At 49.6% G+C, this 23,432-nt stretch overlaps 1 protein-coding gene and 1 long non-coding RNA gene across 3 annotated transcripts; one reads left to right on the forward strand and one right to left on the reverse strand.

Moving 5' to 3' along the window:
• Positions 1–5,408: 5,408 nt before the first annotated feature.
• On the forward strand, positions 5,409–7,696 carry LOC309352991. Of its 2 annotated transcripts, none has more exons than XR_014161510.1 (3): positions 5,409–5,509; positions 6,669–6,976; positions 7,581–7,696. It is a non-coding gene; the product is annotated as an uncharacterized lncRNA (long non-coding RNA). The 2 variants fall into 2 exon arrangements; XR_014161511.1 differs by lacking the exon at positions 5,409–5,509 and adding an exon at positions 5,600–5,742.
• A 1,915-nt stretch (positions 7,697–9,611) lies between these two features.
• On the reverse strand, positions 9,612–15,570 carry TWIST1 (twist family bHLH transcription factor 1). Its single transcript, XM_081833942.1, has 2 exons — positions 14,431–15,570; positions 9,612–10,473 (listed from the first exon to the last, which is right to left on the reverse strand). Exon 1 carries the CDS (start codon positions 15,107–15,109, stop codon positions 14,465–14,467), a length of 645 nt encoding a protein of 214 aa, XP_081690068.1. The 5' UTR covers positions 15,110–15,570; the 3' UTR covers positions 9,612–10,473; positions 14,431–14,464.
• Between the last annotated feature and the right edge of the window lie 7,862 nt (positions 15,571–23,432).

Here is a 23,432-nt window from a genome sequence, read left to right on the forward strand (position 1 = left end):
TTCTCGCAGCTACAAACATGAGTTTGACCAAGCTGTGGGAGGCAGTGGAAGACAGAAGTGACTGGCGTGCTCTGGTCCATGGGGTCACGAAGAGTCGCCCTTTACTTACTTCTGAGTAGATACCAGATTGCACTGTTAAGTCTTTTAAGATGCCGCTCCTTTCTTGAACGGCGTGCTTCCACCCTTTCAAATCGAATTGCAAAAAAAAAAAAGCTTACCATGTACGTATGTGTAAGATAGACCATTTCATACACAGCTGCGGCAAAAAGACGCATCTGAGACTAATCAAAAGCAGGAAGTCATATTGGCCATTAGAGCAAAATTCAAACAGAGACAGTAAAAGAAGACCTTTATTGGGATCAAGCAAGGTTCAGAAATGTGCCAGCTTCCCAGTAACTCAGGACTCTTCAACAGAGTAAATTCTGAAATGGAATAGTTCCTTCTTCGCAACCTTCTAAGAGGTTTCAACAACAAAAAACTACTTTTTGATCAACGCCGACATCATGGGTTTAATATCAAGCCAAATTTCTCACCTCCACCCCTCCCGCTTGGCTTAATATCGATGATATCTCCTGGACTCTGAAGCTTGATCACTTTCTCCTAACATTTTGGTTGGTCAGTATAAAAAGAGGAATTTGCATTCCCACCTTCAGAAGAAAAATGGCCGTTCTGCATTGTAATCTAACCTGTATTTAACCACTTTAGCCTATTCGGAGAGTATCTACCTGGAGAAAAAAGCTTACTTGTTTAGGAGGCAGACTGGGGAAGACCTGCCCCCCGGAAATGACACTAGTGTCCCTGATATGAAGAACACCTCCTCAAAGCTGGCAATTAAGAAAGAAGGGGAAACGAGGTGGAGATATTCTGTATTCAGAGAAACGCCTCTCCTCCCCTCCCCCAACAAGCGTCATGAGGAAGAGTGCTGTATCACACAAAAGCTGGGACACCACACCATGAACGTCGGTCGATTTCATGAAGATATTTTTTTCTCTCCTTCCCTTATATTAAAACCTCGTGATCTAGAGAGATGACATTTTCGGAGGAAAGAGCAACCGGGTGGTTGTCTTTGGGTTTCTAAATTGAGGGTTGGATCTTATGATTCAGAACTACTTCCAGGGATTCTAGCTGATGAAGGACTCCTTTAACCGGTCAAATCGACGTGGGTATGTCGAAGCACTGTTTAGGAAAGAGAGAGAAAAGCCACTCCCCAATACGAAACACGTTTACTGGGAAGCGAAATGCAACTGATTTGGATGAGATTTATTCCCAAGTAAATTAGTTCAAGGGCTGAGATCTTCCCATTCCAATGTTGCTTCTTTTTAGCTGTCTGCTCTAAAGCACGTGATTTTTATGTAGTAGAAGCTTAGATGGGGGGGGGGAGGATGCGACTGCTTAAACTAACCTCTTTCTCGGCATCTTTTAAATCCAATATTGATTATTCTCAAGCAAGGCAACCCTTTCTGGATTCGCCGATCACGTGCTCAGTTGCTTCTAAAGTGGAAACAGGGTCTGCTGTTCAGAAGAGGGCGGGGGATGTGAAGAGGGGGGGCAGCCTGTGCGAGTGATTTTAACCTGCTCCACCTTGAAGTGACCTGCCAAATGCACTTTCTTATTTTATAGACATCTGGGAATTCCATACATGCCTTAAACGCCAATTACACACCTTCTTCAAAGGACACGTGCTTTGATTTGCCAAGAACATTTAAAGTCGGCCGAAGTTTGAAAGAAAAAAGAAAAAGCACTACTGCAAAAGAAAGAGGGGGAAAGAAAACGCATGGTTTTTTTAAAAAAAATGGTGGGGGATCCTGTACAATGTTCTCTGCCTGGAGAAAGGGGAAGCGGGGAGATTATGTTGTTTTGTGAACGAATCGATCCGGTTTGGGGCCGAAAGCTTCTAATTTTCCAGGGTCTTCCAGACTGGAGCGGGGCCTGACCTCATTTATTTCGCTAAACCTAGAGGCTTTATCTCTCTCTCTCTCTCTCTCTCTCTCTCTCTCTCTCTTTCTTTCTCTCTTTCTCTCTTTCCTTCCTTCCTTCCTTCCTTCCTTCCTTCCGATGGCATTGCTTAAAGAAAATGGACCAAGCCTGCGATTCTATGCACTCTCCCATGAGCAGCACGTGCATTAGGATTGCAACTCCATGCACAGTTACTCTGGAGTAAGCACTACTGTGCCGCAACCCGAGGCCTGGGATGCGCAGATAACCTACCTGACTCCCTTTGCTCTATTACCGAAACAAAAGGTGTTACGCTAACTGCAAATGCAGAATCCCGAATCGGAATCGAAACCAATAAAAGGGGAATAATAATAATAATAATAATAATAATAATAATAATAATAATAATAATAATCACAATAACCGCAAGAAGAAGGCGAATCACGATCACTTATTGCTATTACCCGTCCTTCAAAATGCACGCAACGATCGAGATAAGGCTGAATCTGGAGGCGAGGGGTCGTGCTCTTGTGTGGTGCCAAGACCCGCTGGAGGTGCTCATCGCCTATCTCTGGTGCTCAGTCTCACGGTCTCGGGTGGCTTTGTGGGATTCTCTTCCCATGCCTCTCTGAGGTTCCTCCTCCTGACCTGAATCTGGTCTGTTGTACCAACTGGCACCCAAGAGTCCTTGGAAGGCTTTCAATGGAGCCTCCTCGGCGAGGAGGAATTAAGGGTCACGGATCCGCATCATGGATGGGGAGGGAGACTGCGGCTCCTCCAGCTTTTGCTGGACTCCGACTCCCATCAGCCCCAGTCGATGGGAATTGGAGTCCAGTAGCAACCAGGAAACTCACCCCGAAACGGTTTTCCAGGCAGTACTCGAATGAGAGGGTTCTTTCCCACGAGTTTCTCACTGAACCCAAAGCCGCAGGAACAGCCTCAGTCAAGAGCTGAGATTTACAAGTCTCAGTTGCACCCCACAAATAAAACGTGAGCTATCCCCAAATCATACCTCTCTATGGTCTGACTCAGGGTAAGGTGCCTTTCAGGTTTACAACCTGACTCTCAGTTTACAACCTCAGTCAAGCACACAGGGGTGGCGTAAGCACATAGATGTGTTAAAAGCACCCACCCACCCAAGAATCCTGGGCACTGAAATTTGTTAAGGGTGCTGCAAATTACAGTGCTGCGATGGGCAAACTACAGTTGCCAGGATTCCTGGGGAGTACGCTTTACATGTGCTTTTAATGTATGGTAATCATATTTATATTGACAAGGAAAGTAGGTCTCCTTGCTTAAATATTAAATATTGCTTAAATATTGAACACATATTACTTCGAAATATGTTTCCTTGACTGCCCTGGGATTTTCTTTCACCGCTGCTTGGACGACACTCCAGCTGCGATCCCCACCCCATTGCTCTACCTGCTCCTGCCAACCTAGCAGTTGGAAAGCACGCAGTGCAAGTAGATAAATAGGTACCGCTCAGGTGGGAAGGTAAACGGCGTTTCCGTGCGCTGCTCTGGTTCGCCAGAAGCGGCTTAGTCATGCTGGCCACATGACCTGGAAGTTGTAGGCCGGCTCCCTCGGCCAATAAAGGGAGATGAGTGCCGCAACCCCAGAGTCGGTCATGACTGGACCTAATGGTCAGGGGTCCCTTTACCTTTTAAGTGTACCCTAAGATGAATCCAGGTGAATAATAGGACACTTTTGAGTTAACACAATAATGCATAATTTATGTAAACCGCTTAGAGGTTATGAGGATGGTGTGGTATATAAATCCGGTTAAATAAATATGATATAAATTGATGAGGATTGCCTTCCCCCCCCCCCCCCAGGGCTCTAATATTTGCATGCTAACGGATTGCATCGTTTGATATAACGTAATTGCTTCGGTTTGGATGTTTTAGGTAGGATCGCCTGCCGTTCATCATATACCCCATTACTGTACATGCTTAAGATCCAAAACGCGTCTTCTCCAAGCCGTAGCATTTCTCAACCTAGATACCCGCCTAAACCAAAACCCACCCACTTATTTACTCAGAATATTCCATCCATTTCCTGAACCTGTTCCCAAGCAGGGCTGCGGTCCAGCACCCCTTTACTTCGAGGTAAGCTCTACTCCACGATTACGCCATAACGAATTTGTCACTGCTCCACAAAACTCATAACTGTTTGTGTTTCAACAGATGAATACATCCCCTCCGGAAATGAAAATTAAAGGTATCCCAGTGGACCCGGCCCTCCAGACTGGTTTGTGTGTGGGTGTGTATTCTGCAACGTGTCATCGTTGACACAATAATACTGAATTACTGGTGGAGTTCCACTGGTCCATCCACACAGTATTCCGGTTTATTCGTTGTTCTGCAGTGTCTTCCCAACGTTACAGCATTAGCGCGGTCTGCAGGGACGCTCTTTCGCTATAGCTGAACAAAAGAGGCACACAAACCCGGAATATTTGGGGCATAAAAAGTTACGAGACATGCACCAATTGGAAACGCAGCATGCATACCCTGAAACGTTTGCAGGAGCAAAAAGTATTGAAAGCACGACCACCGTGATAAGTACTAACGATAAGGGTAGTGAAAAGACGTCTGCAGGGGCCCCGTGTCTTTAAAGTATCTGTGCACCCTTACATTCGAGTAAGCCCTGCTGATCTCAAGGAGGCTGACTTCTGAGTAGGCCTGCCTAGGATCGTCCTTTAAAACAGCAAACCTCGCAGCCCTTTACTTTGCAGCAAGCCCCATGGAAATCAGAAGGGCTTACTCGCGAGTAAACATGCCCAGGACAGCGCCACCCAGAAAGCCCCGTCACTGCATGGGACGAAGTTAAGACTTAGGCACAAACACTACCACCAACGCCACCCAAATACACGCGCCCTTCCTCCAATTTTCATTGGATCTGCTTGGATTTCCCTAACATTTGTTGTTTCCCCGCACATTTAAGTTTGTTTTTCATCTCCCCTCGCCCCTCAAAAAACAACAAAAAAAACTTTTTTAAAAAAAGATTACAGATGCAGGGAAAAACCGCCTGACATCATGAGAGCGGGGACAAACGCTCACTTTGAAGGATTCCTGGGCAGGACTTCAAGTGAAATCGTATGCCTGAGAAGAATTTGATACTGGACTAGAGAAAATAACTAGATCGGCGTTTGCCAAACCGTGGAATGTGCAAGAAGGCTCCGCGGGCGCGCTCTCTAGCTCGCTCTCCAGCGCGCGCGAGGGCCAAGTTGCAGCAAAAGGTTGCCTTGCTTCTAGGGCAATAGCAACAGCCCCAGCGCCGCACACTCCATTCCCTGCACCAGGCCACCGGCAGCCGGAGCCCTCGCTCTCTCCCCCTTTGACTGGCAAAAAGAAAAGAAAAAGTCCCAGGAGCCTTTGCAAAATTAAGAGGGAGGTATGTGTGTGTGTGAAGTGGGTTGCTGGGGGGGGGGTATCCCAGAATTCATTTGTCTTCTTCCAGGTTTCTGAGTGGTCCAAGTCCTCTCGCCAGTCATCAAGCCCTGTTTCGCAAGAGGATGAACACCATGGCAACCAAACATGGCCGGCTTCCTTATGGGGAAGCAGATCAGTGGGTGAGGAACGTACAAGGCTTGAGGGGCGGGGAGGGGGGAGAGAGAGAGAGAAGTCAGAAAAGTTTGGCTGCTCCAAATGCAGCTTTGACTCTCCCCACCAATTGTCAGCGAGTTTCTCAATACTCAGAAAACTATGGCCATCCTTGTTTTTTATGTTACACACAGATCTATATATCGATCGATCATCTATCGATCACCTTTCCTCCAATTTATCCTCACAATAACCCTGCAAGGTAGGTGAAACTGAGAGACAGTGGCTAGGCCTAAGTCACCCAGTGGACATCACCATTGAGGGGGGCAGGGGTGCCAGCTTGAATAAAAAATGGGGGGGGGGAGGTAAGCCACGCCTCACATAATCACAAGACAGGGAACACACACACCGTTGCTCATCAACTTTGAGGAGGTCAGAGTCCTTAAATGTTTTATTTGGGGTGGGGTGGGCGAAGGGACCTCGGCACCTAGGAGTTGGCTCCTGTGGGGTGCGAACTTGAACCCTGGTCTCTCAGGTACTGAGGTAGGCCAGCAGTCTGCACCGGCCCCCAAAATACCCAAAGCAGGAGGCGAGCTGGAGAATGCGAGAATCCATCCTATGGCTCTTTAGTATACCAAGCGAACGCCTTCCTGCTTCAGCTAATCCCACAATGTCCTAAATCCCAAACATTTCCCTAAAGGGCCATCTCGACTGAGACGGCAGCATCCTCTCCCTTCCTCCCAGGGGTGCCAACTTGAATAAAATATTAGGGTGGGGTCAGGTAAACCCTGCCCCACATAATCAATCACAAGACTCGGCGTATGTACACCATCTGAATGGGGGGCTGAGGGGAGCTTGGTGCCCAGGAGTTGGCTCCTATATTCCCCCACCCTCCTCCCCTCTCTGAAAGGAACAAGGGGTGAAATAAAAAAACCGGATATCTACAGTTCTATGATCCTTTACTAAGGAAGGATACCAATACCATCAGCTAGCCAGCATAAAGAGGGTGGAAGAGAAAGGTGCCTCTGGCAACTGTTCTGAAAGGGGAGGGGGGACGGTGGCCTTCCGGACGCTGTTGGACTTCATCTCCCATCAGTCCCAGCCATCGTGGCCAATGGTCAGGGGTGATCGGAGCTGGAGTCCAAACAATATTCTGGAAGGTCACCAGTTCTCCACTCGTTGCCCTAGTTGGAAACCCTCTCCAGGCGTGACGGACGTTCTCCCCACCCTCCAGCGCAACGAATAACATATCAAGGCTCCCACCCCAGTGAAAGTCGCCTGTATTTTCAAGCACGCCCAATGAAACTGAAGCAGGCACCCGGACGCCTTTTACCTGGAAGCGAATCCCACTGGTGTTTGCCCTCACTTCCTCACAGAAGTATGCAAAGAATGACATCGGATCTCCTTTCAGCGCCAGAGCCTAAGGCAGCCTTTGGAAACAAGAGTACAGTACTTGGAAATCAGTTCCGCGGGAAATCAGCGGGCCTTACTTCCGAGTAAGCATTGTCCAGTTCTGGCTGTGCATCTTTACTTGGCTCAAAGGGGCTCAGCTCCCCAGGAAGTGCATTTTAGCCTTGGAGCCCTAAACAGCAATCCTGAACATACTTTCTTAGAAGAAAGTTAGGCTGGGGAAAAAACAGGAAGGCGGGTAGGCCTAAACGTTTGCTCAGAAGTACGTCCCACTGGATTCAAAAAGGGTTAGTCCCATGTGTAGGGACCCAGGATACAGTACTAAACAGCCTGATCCTGTGCACATTTACCCCCACTGAATCCAAGGGGAAGACTTACTCCTCGCAAGCGCCTGCAGTCCGAGGAACCGAACTGAAACCAATTCCTCTCGGAGTAGGTGAATGAATTCGAATTTCAGGCGTAGGGCGTGAGCGTCAGATTTACATGGGGGATCCATAGATTTAGAAACAGGCTTCCTGAAAAACCAATGGCAACTACTGCACACCATCTCCACCGATAAATTCGGAGATGCCAGTCGGGGACAACTTTTAGGATCAAGTCCATTCAAGAGGGAGACTGGACAAAGGTTTTTGTACCTTACCTTTTTCAACAGCACAGACCATGCTCTGATTCCTGCTCTCTGCTTTCTAGCTCTCCTCCAGGTCGGAACTGGCCCCCCAGATCTTCTGCAATCTCAGGCCACTTCATTTGGGGAAATCCGGTCGATTCCAGAGCTTGCTGGGCGACACTGCCGAGGGTACCCTTCCTCCTTCTGACGCGGGGCGGGAGATGGACCTCCGCAAGCCTCAAATCCAGTTTTGTCAAAGTCCTGGCTAATCCCCTTAAACACAAATAAACTCTGCCGTTTATCTATCTATTTATTTATTTTAAAAAATTCTGTCAACAGCGCTCACCGGCCCCCGACACGGCCGATGGTGAGAACCGTGAGGAGCTGGGGAAGGCGGCGAGAGGTGGCCTAAGGATGGCCAGGGAAAGGTAAACAAGGCATCCGGAAACGTCAAACCGAACCTGAGCAAAACAAACAGGGATGGTTGGGATGAGGGAGACCAGCCCGGCTTATTTATACGACCAGAGTAATCAGACATGGATAAGGCAGAGCAAACTGGCATCTGCTACCTCCCAGATGCTTCCATTTCAACACAAATGCGGATCAAAGACCTCAAGGACCGCTTTGCATGGCAGGCAGCTCGCTTCCTCGAGTGTAAACCCGCGCGGATCTGAACCGCAGGTCGGCGTCAGAAGGCGCTTTGGATTTTGCAGCTCAACCCAAACGATCCGATCCGAATGGTTTGGGGCGGGGGGCGGGAGAGATGTGTTACCGGATCTTATTGCACGTTTACACGAAAGGAAGCCCAGTTGCTTCTGGCTTGAGAAATGCTAGAGGCGCCAACGGGTTTCTGTCTAATGGGCACCGCGGGGAGGATCGCGTCGCACCCAACCGTGTCAGTTAGACCGGGAGTGCCTCTACTTCGGCTTATATAAAGTGGAATGAAGGGGCTGGGGGGGGGGCGTCACTTGGGAAGGGATAAGGCGAGCCCAGGGGTTGCCCGACGTGCCATTTGTTCGCCTGGTGTGAAACAACAACATAAAAACTGATCCTTAAAAAAAAGAAAAGCAGTGAAATAGGAGACCTTGGTTTTCCCTACTCCTGGAGTAAGCCGCTCGCCTCCGAGCCACCGTTTTGATAACCGCTGGGCTGTTGCTATAGCCGGACACGCTGCTTGGAAGCAAAGCTCCCTCCGAATGAATGGGGGCTTCTTTGCTTGCAAGGCGTTGAGTTAGGCGTGGGCTGTTTTCCTGCATGGACATTCGTCGTCGAGTTCCTTCTGCGGCAGTACAGTCTATTTGTCTGATCGATGGCAACAAAACAATCGGGGGGTAAGGGGACACACACACACAGTCTGAAGACCTCAAGTCTGAGGCTCAAACTTTCGGTCATCTATCTGCAACGCCGCGCACGTCAAGGGTTCGCCACTTCTCATTGGAAAGCCAGCGTGCCTGATCCGAGGAAGTCAGTCCCAGCAAAAATCAGTGCGATCTCTCTCTCCCTCCCCCCCCCCGGCTTACTTTCGAACACACGTTTCTGGAGGCAGGTGTGAAAAACCACCACCCACTCCCTGCTCCCGACTTAATTCGTTACAAAAACAAAACTCTGGATGCATTTGGCTTATGGATGGGCTTCAATCAACCTCCACTCCGCCCCAAACCCTCAACAAACACAAATAGCTACGCGACCGCTGAGCACCTTTATCTGCCGCCCCCCGCCCGCCCGAGATAACAAGAAACACAGCGGTGGAGAAATTGCATGCAGACCAATGGGTGGTTCTTAATTTAGATCGAAGGAGGATGAGGATGATAATAATATTAATACACTACACTTTACCATTATAAAATTTGCTATTTTGATTAAAAGGGGGAGAGAATCCGAAGTCCTGCAAAATCTTCAAGCAGAATCATAAAGCTGTCTCGATAATTAACACTCATGTGTCTGTCAGTAGCTAGTTTATTTGCGTTCTTCTCTCGTTTGTTTATATTCCCTCCCCCCCCCCTCTCTCTGACCCTGGCCCCTTACTCTCCTGGGTAATTTCAGATCTACGCGATCGAGCATTATTTACCTTCAGTTTCAAGCCCGCTTTCCTCCGTACAGACCAAACTTTAAAATTCTTTTAACATTTCAATTTATTTATTGCAGGGAAAAAAAAATATACAATGATATTTACAAAACAATCATAAAAATAGGAATGCATTTAGACACCGGATCTATTTGCATTTTTTTTTAACATGGGTCATCAATAAATAAATAGAATGTTTCATTTTTTTCTCTCTCGCTCTCCCCCCACCCCATTTCCCCCTCCTTTTTTTCTTGCAGGAAAAATAAAATATAAATGAAAGAGGAGCAGGATATAAGAGTTTTGGAGCCCATAATGCATAGCTACCCTAAACATATTTTCTTAAAAAATATGTTTTCCTTTCTCACTCGTTCTAAACGGGTTTTTTTCTTTCCGGGTTTCTCTGTCATTAGATCTGTTCCAAAAAGAGAGCGAGGGGAATGGGGGGAGTCCACAGTAACGTATTTCCTTTCATGAGTGGCTCATAAACTCTCTTGGGAATGCATGCATGCAAGAACAAAAAAAAAAAAAAAAAAAGGAAGTAAAGAGGAAAAAAAGTTAAATTCCAACATTCTTCGTCAAAATAGAAAAATAAAAATAAAACCGGTTCAGATTTTTGATCAGAATGCAGAGATGTCTGGTAGGGCCCTTTGGCCGCCTCTGGATCAGCCGCCGCACCATCCGAGGAGCACCCCCCCCCCCCGGATCTCTCGCCTCTCCTGGTCTCCCAACGCCCTACTCCTTGCAACGTGGGCCAAGAACGCCGCTCAATTTCCAAGAAAATCCTTGGCGTTATATATTGTCTTAGAGGGAACAAAGGGGGGAGAGAAAAACAAAGGAGGGGAGCCGAGTCCAAGTGCAGAGTCTCTCTCTAGATTGTCCGTTTTCTCTCCTTCTTTGGGAACAAATGTCATCTGCAAAAACCCAGAGACAGAAAGAGAAGAAGGGAATGTTGGTTACTGGAAATGGAAAATGAAATATATTGCGCACATATATTAAAAGAAAGAGGCATATTTTAAAATTATTTTAAAAAATGAAACACCTCCTTCTTTCGGTTGTGTTACTTTCTATCTCTGCACATGTCCATTGTATATATTTTGGTACACTGCCCTGGTTGAGTACGATTGAAGGGCGGCATAAAAATACGCGTCACAATTCCAGCAAATAACACCGCTGCAAATGTTTGATTCTAGCCTGCTCTACACAATGTGCTTCTGTGTGTCCACGGGGGTGGGGGGAAGGAGGAATTAAAGCACAAAGGAAGGAGGGGGGAGGGCCCTGCTGGAGAGGCATGAAATTAGGAAACGCGCAGAAGGGAGTGTTACGGATATCTAGGAGAATCTAGTGCATGGGGGGGGGGGCGCTTCCCCCTGGTGCTCTTAAGATCAGCTACTTGGAAGCAGGTCCCCTCAGGTCTGGGGGTAGCTTGCTTTCAAGGAAGCCTGTTCAGCAACCCGAGGTGGATGCTTTCTCAGTCGCTTCAAGGAATCATAGTAATAATAATGGTTCATGAGTTGTCCCCACCTAATTTCCCTGTGTGCGCTGTAAGTACTGCTAGGAGACTGAGGCACAAATTTAAAACAAAACAAATATTTTTTGGGGGGTGGAGGGGAAGCAGAGGCTGGTCGTGGGTCTCTGCCCATCCGGAGAGAGGCAGTAGGAGGCTGGCGGGCAGGCTGCGGATTGCGGTTCGATTGCAAGCTGCGATCCCCGTGACAGTTAAGCTGCTTTGTTTAACCTGACCAGGTAGGCGCTCTGGTCTGGGCCCTCAACCTCCGGCCTAGCTCAGCAGTCGCCTGATGCTACTGGAGGAGAAAATGCTGGGCGGCCCTTGGCTTCACGTAATGCTCCAATCCCGATCATGTTTACTTGGAACCAAACCCCAAATGCCTTCAAAAGGGAGTTGTGGTGGCGAGGAACCCTGGCTGCCCGGATGGTCTCATTTGCACCCCAATTCATCCCCGCTGCTGAGCCGATGGGACTTTTTGCTCCGGGGGAAGCGTGTACAGTATAGGATTGCAGCTATGCATCACCCGGGTACTGCTCGTGTTTTCCCTGGGGAATGTCATATGCAGCTCTGAGTAGGGTTGGTACTTTAAGTACGTTTGCACAAGACTAGACCTTAAGCTGCGCTCCTGGGTGGGTCTGACTTCCCAGTAAACATGCATGGGATCGGGAGTTGCGGTGCTTCCTTCTCTCCCAAAGTCCCACGCCACCCTAAGCGTTTCCTGAAGATTCCACGGACAGGAACGTGTAGTACATTCCCACGTGTCTGTCCTCCTCAAGGCCGCAAGCCAGGAGACTTACAGCCTCGTTCTATATATTTACTCGGAAGTCAGTTAATGGAGCTGCAGCCCCAATAGGGGAGACTCTGCGACCATCTCTCAGGCCAGGCTCCCCCTTGAACATCTCATTATACGCCACATTTTGTTAGAATACTGAGAATTAGGTTGCCTACACGCCACTCATTTCAAACTCATGACTTCGCCCAAAGAACCCCGGGAACTGTAGTTCCTTAAGGGCGCTGGGAATTGCAGCTCTGTGAGAGGTTAAAAACTACAAACGTTTGGGAGCGAGTGTCTCTTTGAGTTCTCCTGCAGCTTTACGTGGTTGAGTAATCCTCAGCAGAGTAAGGCCCCATCCCATCACCATTTCGATCAGTATTGATATGTACTACTGATAAAGGTTCGAATTAAGGCTTCAAATCCATTTAGTTTCCAAGAAAGCAGATTTAACAGCTCGATCCTATCCATGCTTGCTCCTTAGGTCTTCTCCCTAGGTGTTGTGTGCAGAGGATCGCAACATCAGGATGGAAGTACAAATGTACTTGAGATTCTTCCATGGTGGCGCCACCAGTCTCTCCGCTGGGACAAGTCAATGCTTGGCTACCAGCTCGACCGGACTCCGTGGGACCTACCTCCGAGTAAACATGCACAGGAGCCTAAGCATATTAATTTGGCAGCAGGTCTGACTGGGATCCGTGGGACTTACTCATGGAAAGAGGCTGCAACAGTCAGTCATAATAAGGACCTGTTTGATTATGGGGTCTCATCTTAAATGAAGCGGCGTGCGCTGACTCTGAGACTCTAACCCAACATAGAACGCTTTGCAAACCTTAAATAAGAAGTCACCACTACGCCCAAACCAGTTTAGTTGCGTAATTTGAGAGATTATGTTTAGGGCAGCCGATCCAACTTGCCTAAGAATCCCAGCGAGAATCAGTCAACGTCCCATCAGACCTTCGGGACCCCGATGCCATAGGCATACAAGGATTTTTTCGCGAGAAAAGGAAAAGGCGCATTTAAGACTCCCCACAACCCGCGATCTGCTTCCAACAGCCCTTTCCTTGGGAAGGAGCTCCCTCGGAATCAACGCATTTGGAAAGTCCGCAAGATTTTTTGGGTGGGGCTAACTAAACAAAACATTTAACTTCACGCCACAGCCACGGTCCAACGCAGGGCACATGCTCTTTAAAGGAGACGCTTCTGTGGACTGCGTGTTGTTTCTGGCTGGCTCCACGGCCAGTTAACCAGCCTTGAAGTCAAGAGAGGACCTCCGCAAGAAAGCGTGTGTCGAGGATCTAGCGGTGGGTGTGTGGGTCAGCGTTAGGAAATGCGATTCCCTTCCTACTCAAGAATTTACTTCTTCCTTTTCAAGCCGAAGCCTTCTTGGGATGGGATCACCCGGATCTCCCCCGAAGTGGAGGGCGACTCGAATACAGTAAATGCCGAAGTGGGAGCTTTTCTGCTTTGGGTTGGCGAATCTAGCGAGTTCGCTGATTGTTTGCGAGCGGGGTGTCTGCGTGCATGGAGGGGTGTCTAGCAATTGGGATTTTAAATAAAGACTTTCCCCTCTTCCTGATTTTTGGCCTAATTCCCTTCTCAGGCTGCAGGCCCAGAAGTCCCGTTTCAACCTTTCCCCACCACCAAGGAATTTGGATCGGGTAGGGAGGATCCGGGGTGCACCCCGGTAGGACACGTGTTCAGAAGGGGAGGGAGATGGATGCCTTAACAATACACTTCAGGGGTGGACCCCGCTCTCTGCCATCCAAGGTGACTTGCTACCCTCGCTTTTTCGCTTGCTCCTATTGGTCTAGCCTGACTTTCCTTCATCCCGCACGCGGAAATCCATCCCGCTTAAGCCGGGCTGCTAAGGCCTACGCGCGCTGCTTTGGAAAGGCAGCCTTCCATCTTTGAAAGCTGGGGGAAGGCAGGGCGTGTTAGTCGAATGCTTTTTTTCCACCCCAGGAAAAAAAGTTAGTCCGCTCTGGAGTCCAGAGGGACTTACTCAGGAGGATGCGGGAAGTTAAGGAGGCGTCAGAGTGGCGGGCGAGCCTCAGCATCTCCGAAACCGGGAGGGAGCGTCCTAGAGGCCCTCTTTCTCCCGTCTCCAAGAAAGAGAGAGAGAGAGAAAGGCTCTCTCCCTATGGATCTTTGCAAGTACCAGCGTTTTGGACGGATTCTTAACTAGCACTGAAGTGAGGATTCAAAGGGACTGGGGGATAACTCTCTCTTTCTCAAGCAAAGGATCGAGAGGAGGGGAGAGAGGTTGTGAGACAGGAGTGCTTCCTCATAAGGAAGCCTAGCCCAGCTTGGCCTGCAAGCAAAAGGCCCCGATTTTCCAGGGAACTTGGCCGCTCCACCCGGATGCGTGTCCGGGGTCCCGAGATCGTGCGCAAAGCGAGTTCCTTTCGCAGTCTAGGTTGGCTGCAGTCCAGCTGCGCCCGCCCGTCTCAGAGGGATTCCTCGAGAGTCAGGCTGCTCCAGCAGGCCCACGGCGAAGGCCAAGTCTGAGCGCGGGCCCCCTCCTCCTTCCCAGATCCCAGATCTCTCTCTCTCCTGCCCGTCCCGTCGCGTCCCTTTCCCGCTTACCTCGGTCTCCGGCCGGGCCAGTCGGCGCGGAAGGCTAGTGAGAGGCAGACATGGACCAGGCTCCCTCCATGCGCCAGACGGAGAAGGCGTAGCTGAGGCGCTCGTGGGCTACATAGCTGCAGCTGGCCATCTTGGAGTCGAGCTCGTCGCTCTGCAGGACCTGGTAGAGGAAGTCGATGTAGCGCGCGGCCAGCTTGAGCGTCTGGATCTTGCTCAGCTTGTCCGACGGCAGCGTCGGGATGATCTTGCGCAGCGCCGCGAACGCTTCGTTCAGCGACTGCGTGCGCTGCCGCTCGCGCACGTTGGCCATCACCCGCTGCGTCTGGAGCTCCTCGTAAGATTGCGGGCTGCCCCCTCCGCTGCTGCTCCCGCCTCCGCCGCCTCCGCTGCTCCCGCCGCCGCCTCCGCCGGATTTCTTGCCCCGCTTGCCTTGCGCCGGGCTGCACGGCTCCTCGGTCGCCGAACCGATCCCCCCGCCGGCTCCTCCTCCTCCGCCTCCTGCGCCTCCGCCTCCTCCGCCGACCCCGGCGGCGCTCCTTCGGCTCGATCGCCTCTTGCGTCCCCCTCGCTTGCCGGAGCCCTGAAGCTGCTGCTGCTGCCGGTCGGGCTCCTCCTCGCTGTTGCTCAGGCTGTCGTCGGCGGGCGAGACTGGAGAGTTCGACTCGTCCTGCTGCATCATCTCGGGGGCCAACCCGCAGCGCGCTGAGCAGCCCTTTTTAGGGGGCGAGGGAGGAGGGGAGAGGAGAGGGGGGAGGAGGAGAGGGTGCCTAGCCAGCCAGCTCCCCCTGGCTGGATCCTGGGCCTGCGGAAGAAAAGGAGGAGGAGGACCAGGGTGTGGGTGGGTGGGGGCTTTGGGGGAGGGCCTCAGTTGGGTGGGTGGGGGGAAGCCATCGGGAGCCGGGGGAAAAAAGAGAAAGAGTGAGAGAGAAAGAGAAAGAGAGAGGGCGACGAGGACGGTGGAAATCTCCCTGGCGGTGTCAGCTCCCCTCCCGATGGCTCCTTGGAGCTGGCTGGGAGTTGGGCGAAAGTTGCAGCCAGGGACGCTCTTATAGCTCCTGCTGGCGGAAAGTTCGGGGGCAGCGGTGTCATTGGCTTGACGTGGAGAGGAGGGACTTTGCCGAGGTTGAGAGGAAAGTTTCCGCTTCCCCCCCGCACCCTCCCCTCCCAAACGGTTCCCAGACCGTTAGCCAGAGATCGAGTGGAGGAGCCCCCGCTTCCAAAAACCCCGGGTTCCCCTCGTTTGAAGTAGGTCTCAGAGCAGATTGCTCTCCGCCTTTCGGAAAAAGAGCTTTTGTTAAGTATAGCAAAAAAGAACCCCGATTTCCCCTCTGACGGCCTCCTAAGCGCAGCAAGCCGTTTCCTTCCGAGATTGCGCTTTTAAACACACTCCCTCAGCAAAGCCAGGTTGTAGTTTTTTGCTCAGATCAAAATCAATACCTTCGCATCCCACCCCGTTTCCTTGAAAACAGGGCCCGTTGGCTTCCATAGGCTTGGCTTCCGAGACCCTCATTCGCATGTATATTTCAGCAGGTCTGGGATCGCTGAAGCCATTGGTTCGCAACTGCAATGAGCCTTCCAGATCAATGGGTTGGGGATCAAATTGTGACCGCGGAGTGGGGAAGGATTCCCGCAACAATCCAGCTAAAGCAAATCGCCACCAGTCTCCTTTTCCGCTCCTATCCCCAACGCATTTCCTTCGAAGGGCTGCGATCCTAAAGGTAGGCGCAAGTTCTGGAAGTGAATCCCCGTGAAGAATCCACGGGACTTCCTTCCGAGTGAAGATGGCTAAGAGGAGGACCGGAGTCCTGCAGAGCTGGCGGATTCAAATTTTAAACCGGCTCCCAATCCGCAGTGCTTCTTACTTAAGCCTCTAATCCAGTTTCGCTCCGCAGTGCAATTAGCGTGTGAACTCAGCTGCCAGCCCCCCACCGCTTTAGCGGGGAAGTGAAACCCTCAGATCATCAAGGGGCGACCTTGCATTCCAGTAGCCCGGCTTAAGGGCTCTGGGGATCGCTCCGGGAGGACGGCGGCTGTACCCTCCACCGCAGCGCCTATGGCAGTTGGGGAACTTGATCGCTTTGCGCCTCGCTCGGCGGTTTCCCCTCCTTAGTTGCGGCTTTTCGAGGCGAGGAGGTGAAATTGACAAGCGACCTGGAGAGGCTCCCTTTTCCTTAAGCGCTTCTGCGCCCGCTCAGCGCAGCCCGCCCAGGCAAAACATCTCTCTGCTTCTCGGGCAGTGGGTCAGCAAGCCGGGTGATGTCACTCGCGGGGGAAAGAAAGGCTGTGTCCACAATACGAATCAGATCTGAAGCGAATCCTCTTCCGTAGGTTGCAGCAGTCCTGAGCTGGCTGGCTGGGAAGGGAACCCCGCTGGGACCGGCTTCCAAAGGCGGGAGGGCTCGTTTGGGACAGGCATGCCCGCTAATTTTCAGTAGATGCAACAATCCTTGGAAAGGTTAAAAAGGAGAAGAAAGATTCAGACCCCGTCACCTCACACCCACTTCCATCCTAGCGCGATGAAGAAACCCCGAAGAAGACAAACCTCATCTGAGTTGAGACTCGTCGTCAAACTGGATTTAGAACTGGAGGTGTTGGGGCAATCCTCAGCGCCAACTGGGCATCAGATTCCCCAGCGGGCCTGGGGTTGAGGATTGCCCCAAGGAGGGCACCCGAATCTGAAGGCCATTGGCTTAGAAAAGGAGCCATGTGGATCTGAATGGCTCCACATCCAGGGGATTAGAATCGTCAAGATGTTTTGAGGGAAATGGAAGATGACCCTATAGGGCCCATTTTGAGGACATGTTATTTTCTGAAAGTAAAAGCGGTTCAGATGTATCTACTTGCTTGGCTGTCATAAACACACACCACATACCCTACTTTTCTCCCCAGTGAAATTCCATAGCCACATATTCCTAAAACAGCGTGTGTGGAAGTGAAGCCCTACACAGAAAGGAGTCGTTCTGAAATCTACGAGATTTCTTATATCAGACTTTCTGTTTCCGTTTATTTTATTTTATTTGAAGGGAGGTGTCTTGTTGTTCTGGAGCATATTCGATTTTATATTGTCATTTGGCTATCTTCCTACCTGATTCTAGAATTCCCCTTCGCTTCCCCCATTTCAGAACAGGTGGTTTTCTTGCTTGGTTGTTTCCCCTTCATCCCAAAAGTAAGTAAGCAAGTAAGCAGCCCATGGGGGAGGGGGAATGTACCTCCATAAAGTGAGTGGCAATAAATGCGGTTTTCTTTTTAATAAAAAAAATATTCAGGTCACTGCAATACGAAAATAGTTTGCATACAGTATTTCTAAAAGGTTTGTTGAGTCTCCATCTATCTCAAAAAATAAAAATAAAAAACAGAATCAAGATCTACAATATTTTTTCCCTTTGCCTTCTGTTCCCCTAATTTTAAACAAACAAAGGAAAAATAGTTTGCTGTCTATCTGAAAAAGATATCCCAGCCCTTGTCCCTTTAAAAAATATTTTTATCCAGCCTGACTTTATCTTATTTCATTTCCTTAAAATTCGGGATGTTTTGTTAACGGAGGCACAACTGGTAAGGCCCACAATATTTGGATGTGCGGATAAAATGTGTCTCCATTGCAGAGAAACCTGCATCGAGTTCCCTGAGAAAATCCTGCTTGTTTTTTCCAAGACAGGGACCCTCTTGTTCTACAAGGACGGAAGTGTGGAATCTCACCGTTAAGCGTGTAGAACTGAATGCAAAGCTTGTGCCGCCCACCGCATTCCTTTTTGCAAATACGGTAACATAAAAAGCGTACAGGTGGGCCTTTCAAAGGCACCCGCCTAACCCCACCCTAGACGTAAGGAAACCCGCAGAGGCCTCGCATGTTCTGCAGTATACTCGTGTGGTTACCCGCAGGATTGATTTCCCGGCTGCTGATCGATCGAAGTCATTCCCAAAGGGCGGAAAGGGGGAGGAATGCTGTCTAGGGACTCCAGCTGATGCACCAGACGGGGAGACTATTGGGCGCCTCGGACGTACAAGCCACGCCTAAGCCACCCCTAAACTACTGAAAGGGGCCAAGCGCATTGCTGTCAATGGTGCGCGTGGAGGGCAGGTGTCAGGCGACTCTATTTATGTGGACCACTTTCTTGAATTAGGATAATGAATGAGCGAATTACCTGGAGGACATTTCAGGATACGAGGATGGGAACCCCAGAAGAGGTGAGGAGAGGCTTCAGCTGCACCTTGCAAAACGAAGACATCATCCTCACCGTGGTAAACAACTTCCCTTTTCCACACATGACATGGCATAGTAACATCTCGACAATTGGGAGAAACTGGCATGCGGGCGCTGCAACTGGAGAACAGCCTTTATCAAAGGTGTCGTAGACTTTGAAGACGATCGAACTCAGGATGAAAGGGAGAAACGTGCTAAGAGGAAGACACGCTTGGCAAACCCTCACGGTAATCAGCTCCCGCCCTGAAACATTTGTCCCCGCTGTGGAAGGACGTGTGGATCCAGAATTGGCCTCCACAGTCACTGTTGAAACCGTGTTCATGGAAGACAACCTTACTCTGCTACTAGTGATCGCCAAAGAAAGAAGAATGCGTCCGTTTCCTTCATTTGCTATATTTTCGATCGTCTGTCACCCTGAACCCAAGCCTATGAAGAGACTCTTAAGACCTGGAAAAGATCTTGTAGTCCAACTCCGCTGTTCTGTGTAGGGAAGCCAAAGCTAGGTGGCTGCGTGAAGTCCTCATGAGAGGAAGAGCCCATCACTTCTCTAGGAAACTGGTTCCACTGTCAGACCTGAGGACAGGAAGTGAATCCCAATGTTCAGCCAAAACCATCTGTAACTTACGCTCATTCCATCTAGCTACTACAGAGTTTCCCAAACTAGGGTATCCAGCTGTTGTTGGACTACAACTCCCATCACCCCTAGCTAGCAGGACCCAGTGGTCAGGGATGAGGGGAGCTGTAGTCCAACAACAGCTGGATACCCTAGTTTTGGGACATCTTGATCTAGTAACTGCTTCTTTCCTCAGGGGTAGCCCGGATTAATGGCTCATTGGAACATTGGAAGGGTGCTAGCATTGTTCTTCCAGGCTTTCTTTCTACATGTCCAGTTCCTTGGACCTCACAAGTCAAAGTGAATGGTTTCCAATGCAGCTGATTCTCTTTCTTTAAAGCTCGGTGAGCAGTATCCAGACCCCGCAAAGTGCTTGATTTTGGGGTCCTTCAGCTCTTAAGAAGAAGGCCACATTGAAAAGGACTTTCTTGAGGGTAATTCAGGGGAGATCTTTGACCCAAGGATGGGTAACCTGTGGTTCTCTAAATGTTGCTGGATTCAACTCCCACCCCAAGAAGGGCCAATGATCAGGGCTAGTAGGAGCTGTTGTTCAGCAACACCTTCAGAGTCACATCCCTGGGCCAAAGATCTCCTCAATGGAGCCACTTCCAAAGTGGCCTTCTTAGGAGCTGAAGGATCCGAAAGCCAAGCATTCTGTGCGGTATGCAGGCTGCTCAAGCGAGCGGTATAGAAAGAGAAACAGCCGCATTGGAAACCGTTTCTTTTGGCCTGGGAGGTTTCCTGGGCAGCATTTGAAGGTCGGCGGATCAGAATTTCCGTGGTCCTCTGTGCTTTGCTTTTCAGAGTATGGAGGGGAAAGTAACATGTATGGTCTTTACAGTGAGGTGGGAGGGGGAAGGGAGAAAAACAAAACGTTAGCCTATTCTGCGTATAGTCTATTCTATGTACGGTTATATAATTTGTAGTCTGCAACTGGTGACCTTGCTGGGCAGGCTTGGGTATTCAGTGCTATTCTGTAAAGCCACGGACTAGCGCCTTACTGCAGGCCACGCGTAGCAAAACCCCAAGCGTTGCTTTTCCTAGCAGCCTTTCTCAACCTGTGGGTCCCCAGATGTTGTTGAACTACAACTCCCATCACCCCAGCTAGCAAGGCCAGAGCTCAGGGATGATGGGAGTTGTAGTCCAACAACATCTGCGGACCCACAGGGTGAGAACCGCTGGAAGGGGAAGGGTGGGCGGAGATGAAAGGCCCACCGTTCTTCCGCCCTAGGTCTCTCCCAATTCCCCATTGCGCTGCTGCGAGCGCCTGTTTCCTTCGGTTTTGACATTTCGTTCGGGAATACATTCCATTGTAGCTGAAGGCCACGGAGCACATACTTGACCTCCTTCCACTGAACTCAACCAGGCTGGCTTCAAAGAAAAGGAGGTTAGGATCGGAGTGGTGGCCTGACATCTGAAGCACACACCGTTTGGGACCCAGGTCCCTTTTGAGGCGAGTTGCTCCAGTCCTTCGGAAGTCTTATGCAAGCACACCCGAGGAAGAAGTTTGAAAATAAGGGTTCGGTATCCTGATTCCAAGCGTTCTTCCGGTTTAGGCGTTACAAAAGTCTTCCGCGTTAGCCGGTTCACACGTTCGGGCACATCGCTGATTTCGCTCGACTTGTTTAGTTAATATTTAATGTCTAGAGACTGAATGTAGGTCAGCGCTGTGTCTTAGGAAAGAGGCAAGCGGTGTCCTTTTCACAAGGCCTTTCACACGTGCACATATGATTAGCACGTATGTGTGAACTAGCAGGCCCTGGAAAGAGAATCCGCGTGCTTTGCTCGGAAGGGTTGCCTACGATGTAGCTTGTTGGCTCAGTTGTCTCAGGGCTGATGTTATACCTCTTATAATTCTGCAAAAAAACCCCACTGAAATAGAAAACAATAATCATTTGCATTTCTACCCGGTCGCTCTTCCAGGAACATAAAGCGAGTTATATTCCACCCCCATTTCCTTTTTTATCCTCCCAACAACCCTGCGAGGTAGCTTAAGCTGGCGAGAAATAGCGTGTGTTGGTGTGTGAACAGCCAGTGAGTTTCCTGCCTGTGCCGAACTCTGATTGTCGTAAACCGCCTTGTGCATAGTAATATAGAAAGGCGGTATATATATTAAAAGTGAAATGAAATGAAAGAGTCGAAATTCCGAGCTCTTCCCACTACAGCATGCTGGGATGTGGAACCTGCGACCCTTCCGCGCCAGAAATTGCTGGACTACAGCCCCCATCATCCTGAATGGCTGCGGCTAATGGGAGCTGGAGGCCACCAAAATTCCGAAGGCCACACGTCCCCCACCCACCAGAGGAATGTTGGCCAGGCGGTATCGAAAGGCCGCTTTGCTATGGAGCGGAAACCGAGTTGTTCGAAGCGAACTTTCCCTTTCTTCCCGGGCGGTCCATGAAATCGACCTAAGGGCGTCCTGACTCAAACCAAGGCTAATCTCTATCTCCTCCGCTGGAGCAACCCACGGGGCAACCTTCGGCCGGCCGAAGCAGCTTTGGCAGCGAAAACAAAAAAAAAAGTGTTCAAGGAAACCCACCATTCTTCCGAAGCAGGAGGGTTGCCCGAGTGTGCCAAGTTTATTTATTTCCCTCTCGCATCTCGAGTCGAAATGCCCCGTTTGTTTAACACCACCAGATATAACGTTTTATTATTATTATTTTGCAGCCAAGGCGATTGCGTTATCTGGAACTTACCACTCCAATCTAATATAACCACCCAACAAAAAACGCACGAGATGGATTTTTTTTTTTTTTTTAATAAGCCACAAGTCAGTTGCTGGAAAAAAGGAACAAACGGAACCCCTTCAAGTGCTGCCAACGAAAGAGAGAGAGAGAAATCTTGGAAACTTAACAGACCCCCCCTTCTCCCCCTTCTTCCTGCACGTGAATACAATTGCTAGCGTACTGGAAGAGAGGCTCTAGTTAAAACCTTAAAAAAAGCGAGGCCGGCCTTAAACCCCCTCCCAGCTGCTTTTGAGCTTAAATTTGATGGATAATTACTAAAAAGAGTGAGAGTTTAGCCTCTCAGGCAGTTAACGGAAAGCGAAGGGCCACTTTACACGGGCCGTGGGGCGTTTTCATACGTGACAGGAAAGGTGTTTCCACACCGGAGGCTGTGTGTGTGTGTGTGTGTGTGTTTTCTTTTCTTAAATCCGTCAGCAATAAGAGTTTAATATCTAGGCTTACTAGATGGTGCCCAGTTTACTAGACTGCATGCTGCATTTGCAGAGGGTTCTGTTCTTTCAAACCTGAAACAAAAACATTAGCAACAGATAAGCAAGATCTGTGTTAGGCTGCTGCAACTGAGACAAGCTCGTCTCTTGGGGCACCTTAAAGACAATCACATTTCTAAGCTTTCATGGACCAGAGACAGATAGGTAGCCGTGTTGGTCTGCCATGGTCAAAACAAAATAAAAAAATTCCTTCCAGTAGCACCTTAAAGACCAACTGAGTTAGTTCTAGGTATGAGCTTTCGTGTGCATGCACACTTCTTCAGATACACTGAAACAGAAGTCACCGGACCTTTCTATATAGTGAGAAGGTGGGGAGGGGTATTACTCAGAAGGGTGGTGGGAATGGGTGATTGGCAGATAGCTGCGATGAGCCTGTTGACGACTCTTAACGACTGCAATAGGTCTAACAGGAAAAAGCAAGGGGTGAGAAGGTGAAAAATGGCTTTGTCATGTATAATGAGATAAGAATCCAATGTCTTTGTTCAAACCAGGTCTCTCCATAGTTTTAAGTTTGGTGATAAGTTGCAATTCAGCAGCTTCTCTTTCCAGTCTATTTCTGAAATTCCTTTGTAATAGAACAGCTACTTTGAGATCTTGTATAGAATGTCCTGGGAGATTGAAGTGTTCTCCTACTGGTTTCTCTGTCTTGTGGTTCCTGATGTCGGATTTATGTCCGTTTATTCTTTGGCGTAAGGTTTGGCCTGTTTGTCCAATATAGAGAGCTGAAGGACACTGTTGGCATTTGATGGCATACACAATGTTAGACGAGAGAGAGTCCACCATGGACCAGAGAGTCCACTTCATTGCTGCAGCCCAGGGAAGCCTGGGCCATAATGAAGCCTAAACCAAATAATGGATTTGATGTTGCTGTTTTTGCTGCCGTGAGATTAAGGAGGACATGTAAATTGCTCTACCAGAAGGAATTCAGTGGTGCTTACCTCCAGGAAACTGAT

The sequence above is a fragment of the Podarcis erhardii genome (assembly GCF_964252035.2).
Source record: "Podarcis erhardii genome assembly, chromosome: 12".
In the NCBI taxonomy this organism is placed as follows: Eukaryota; Metazoa; Chordata; class Lepidosauria; order Squamata; family Lacertidae; genus Podarcis; species Podarcis erhardii.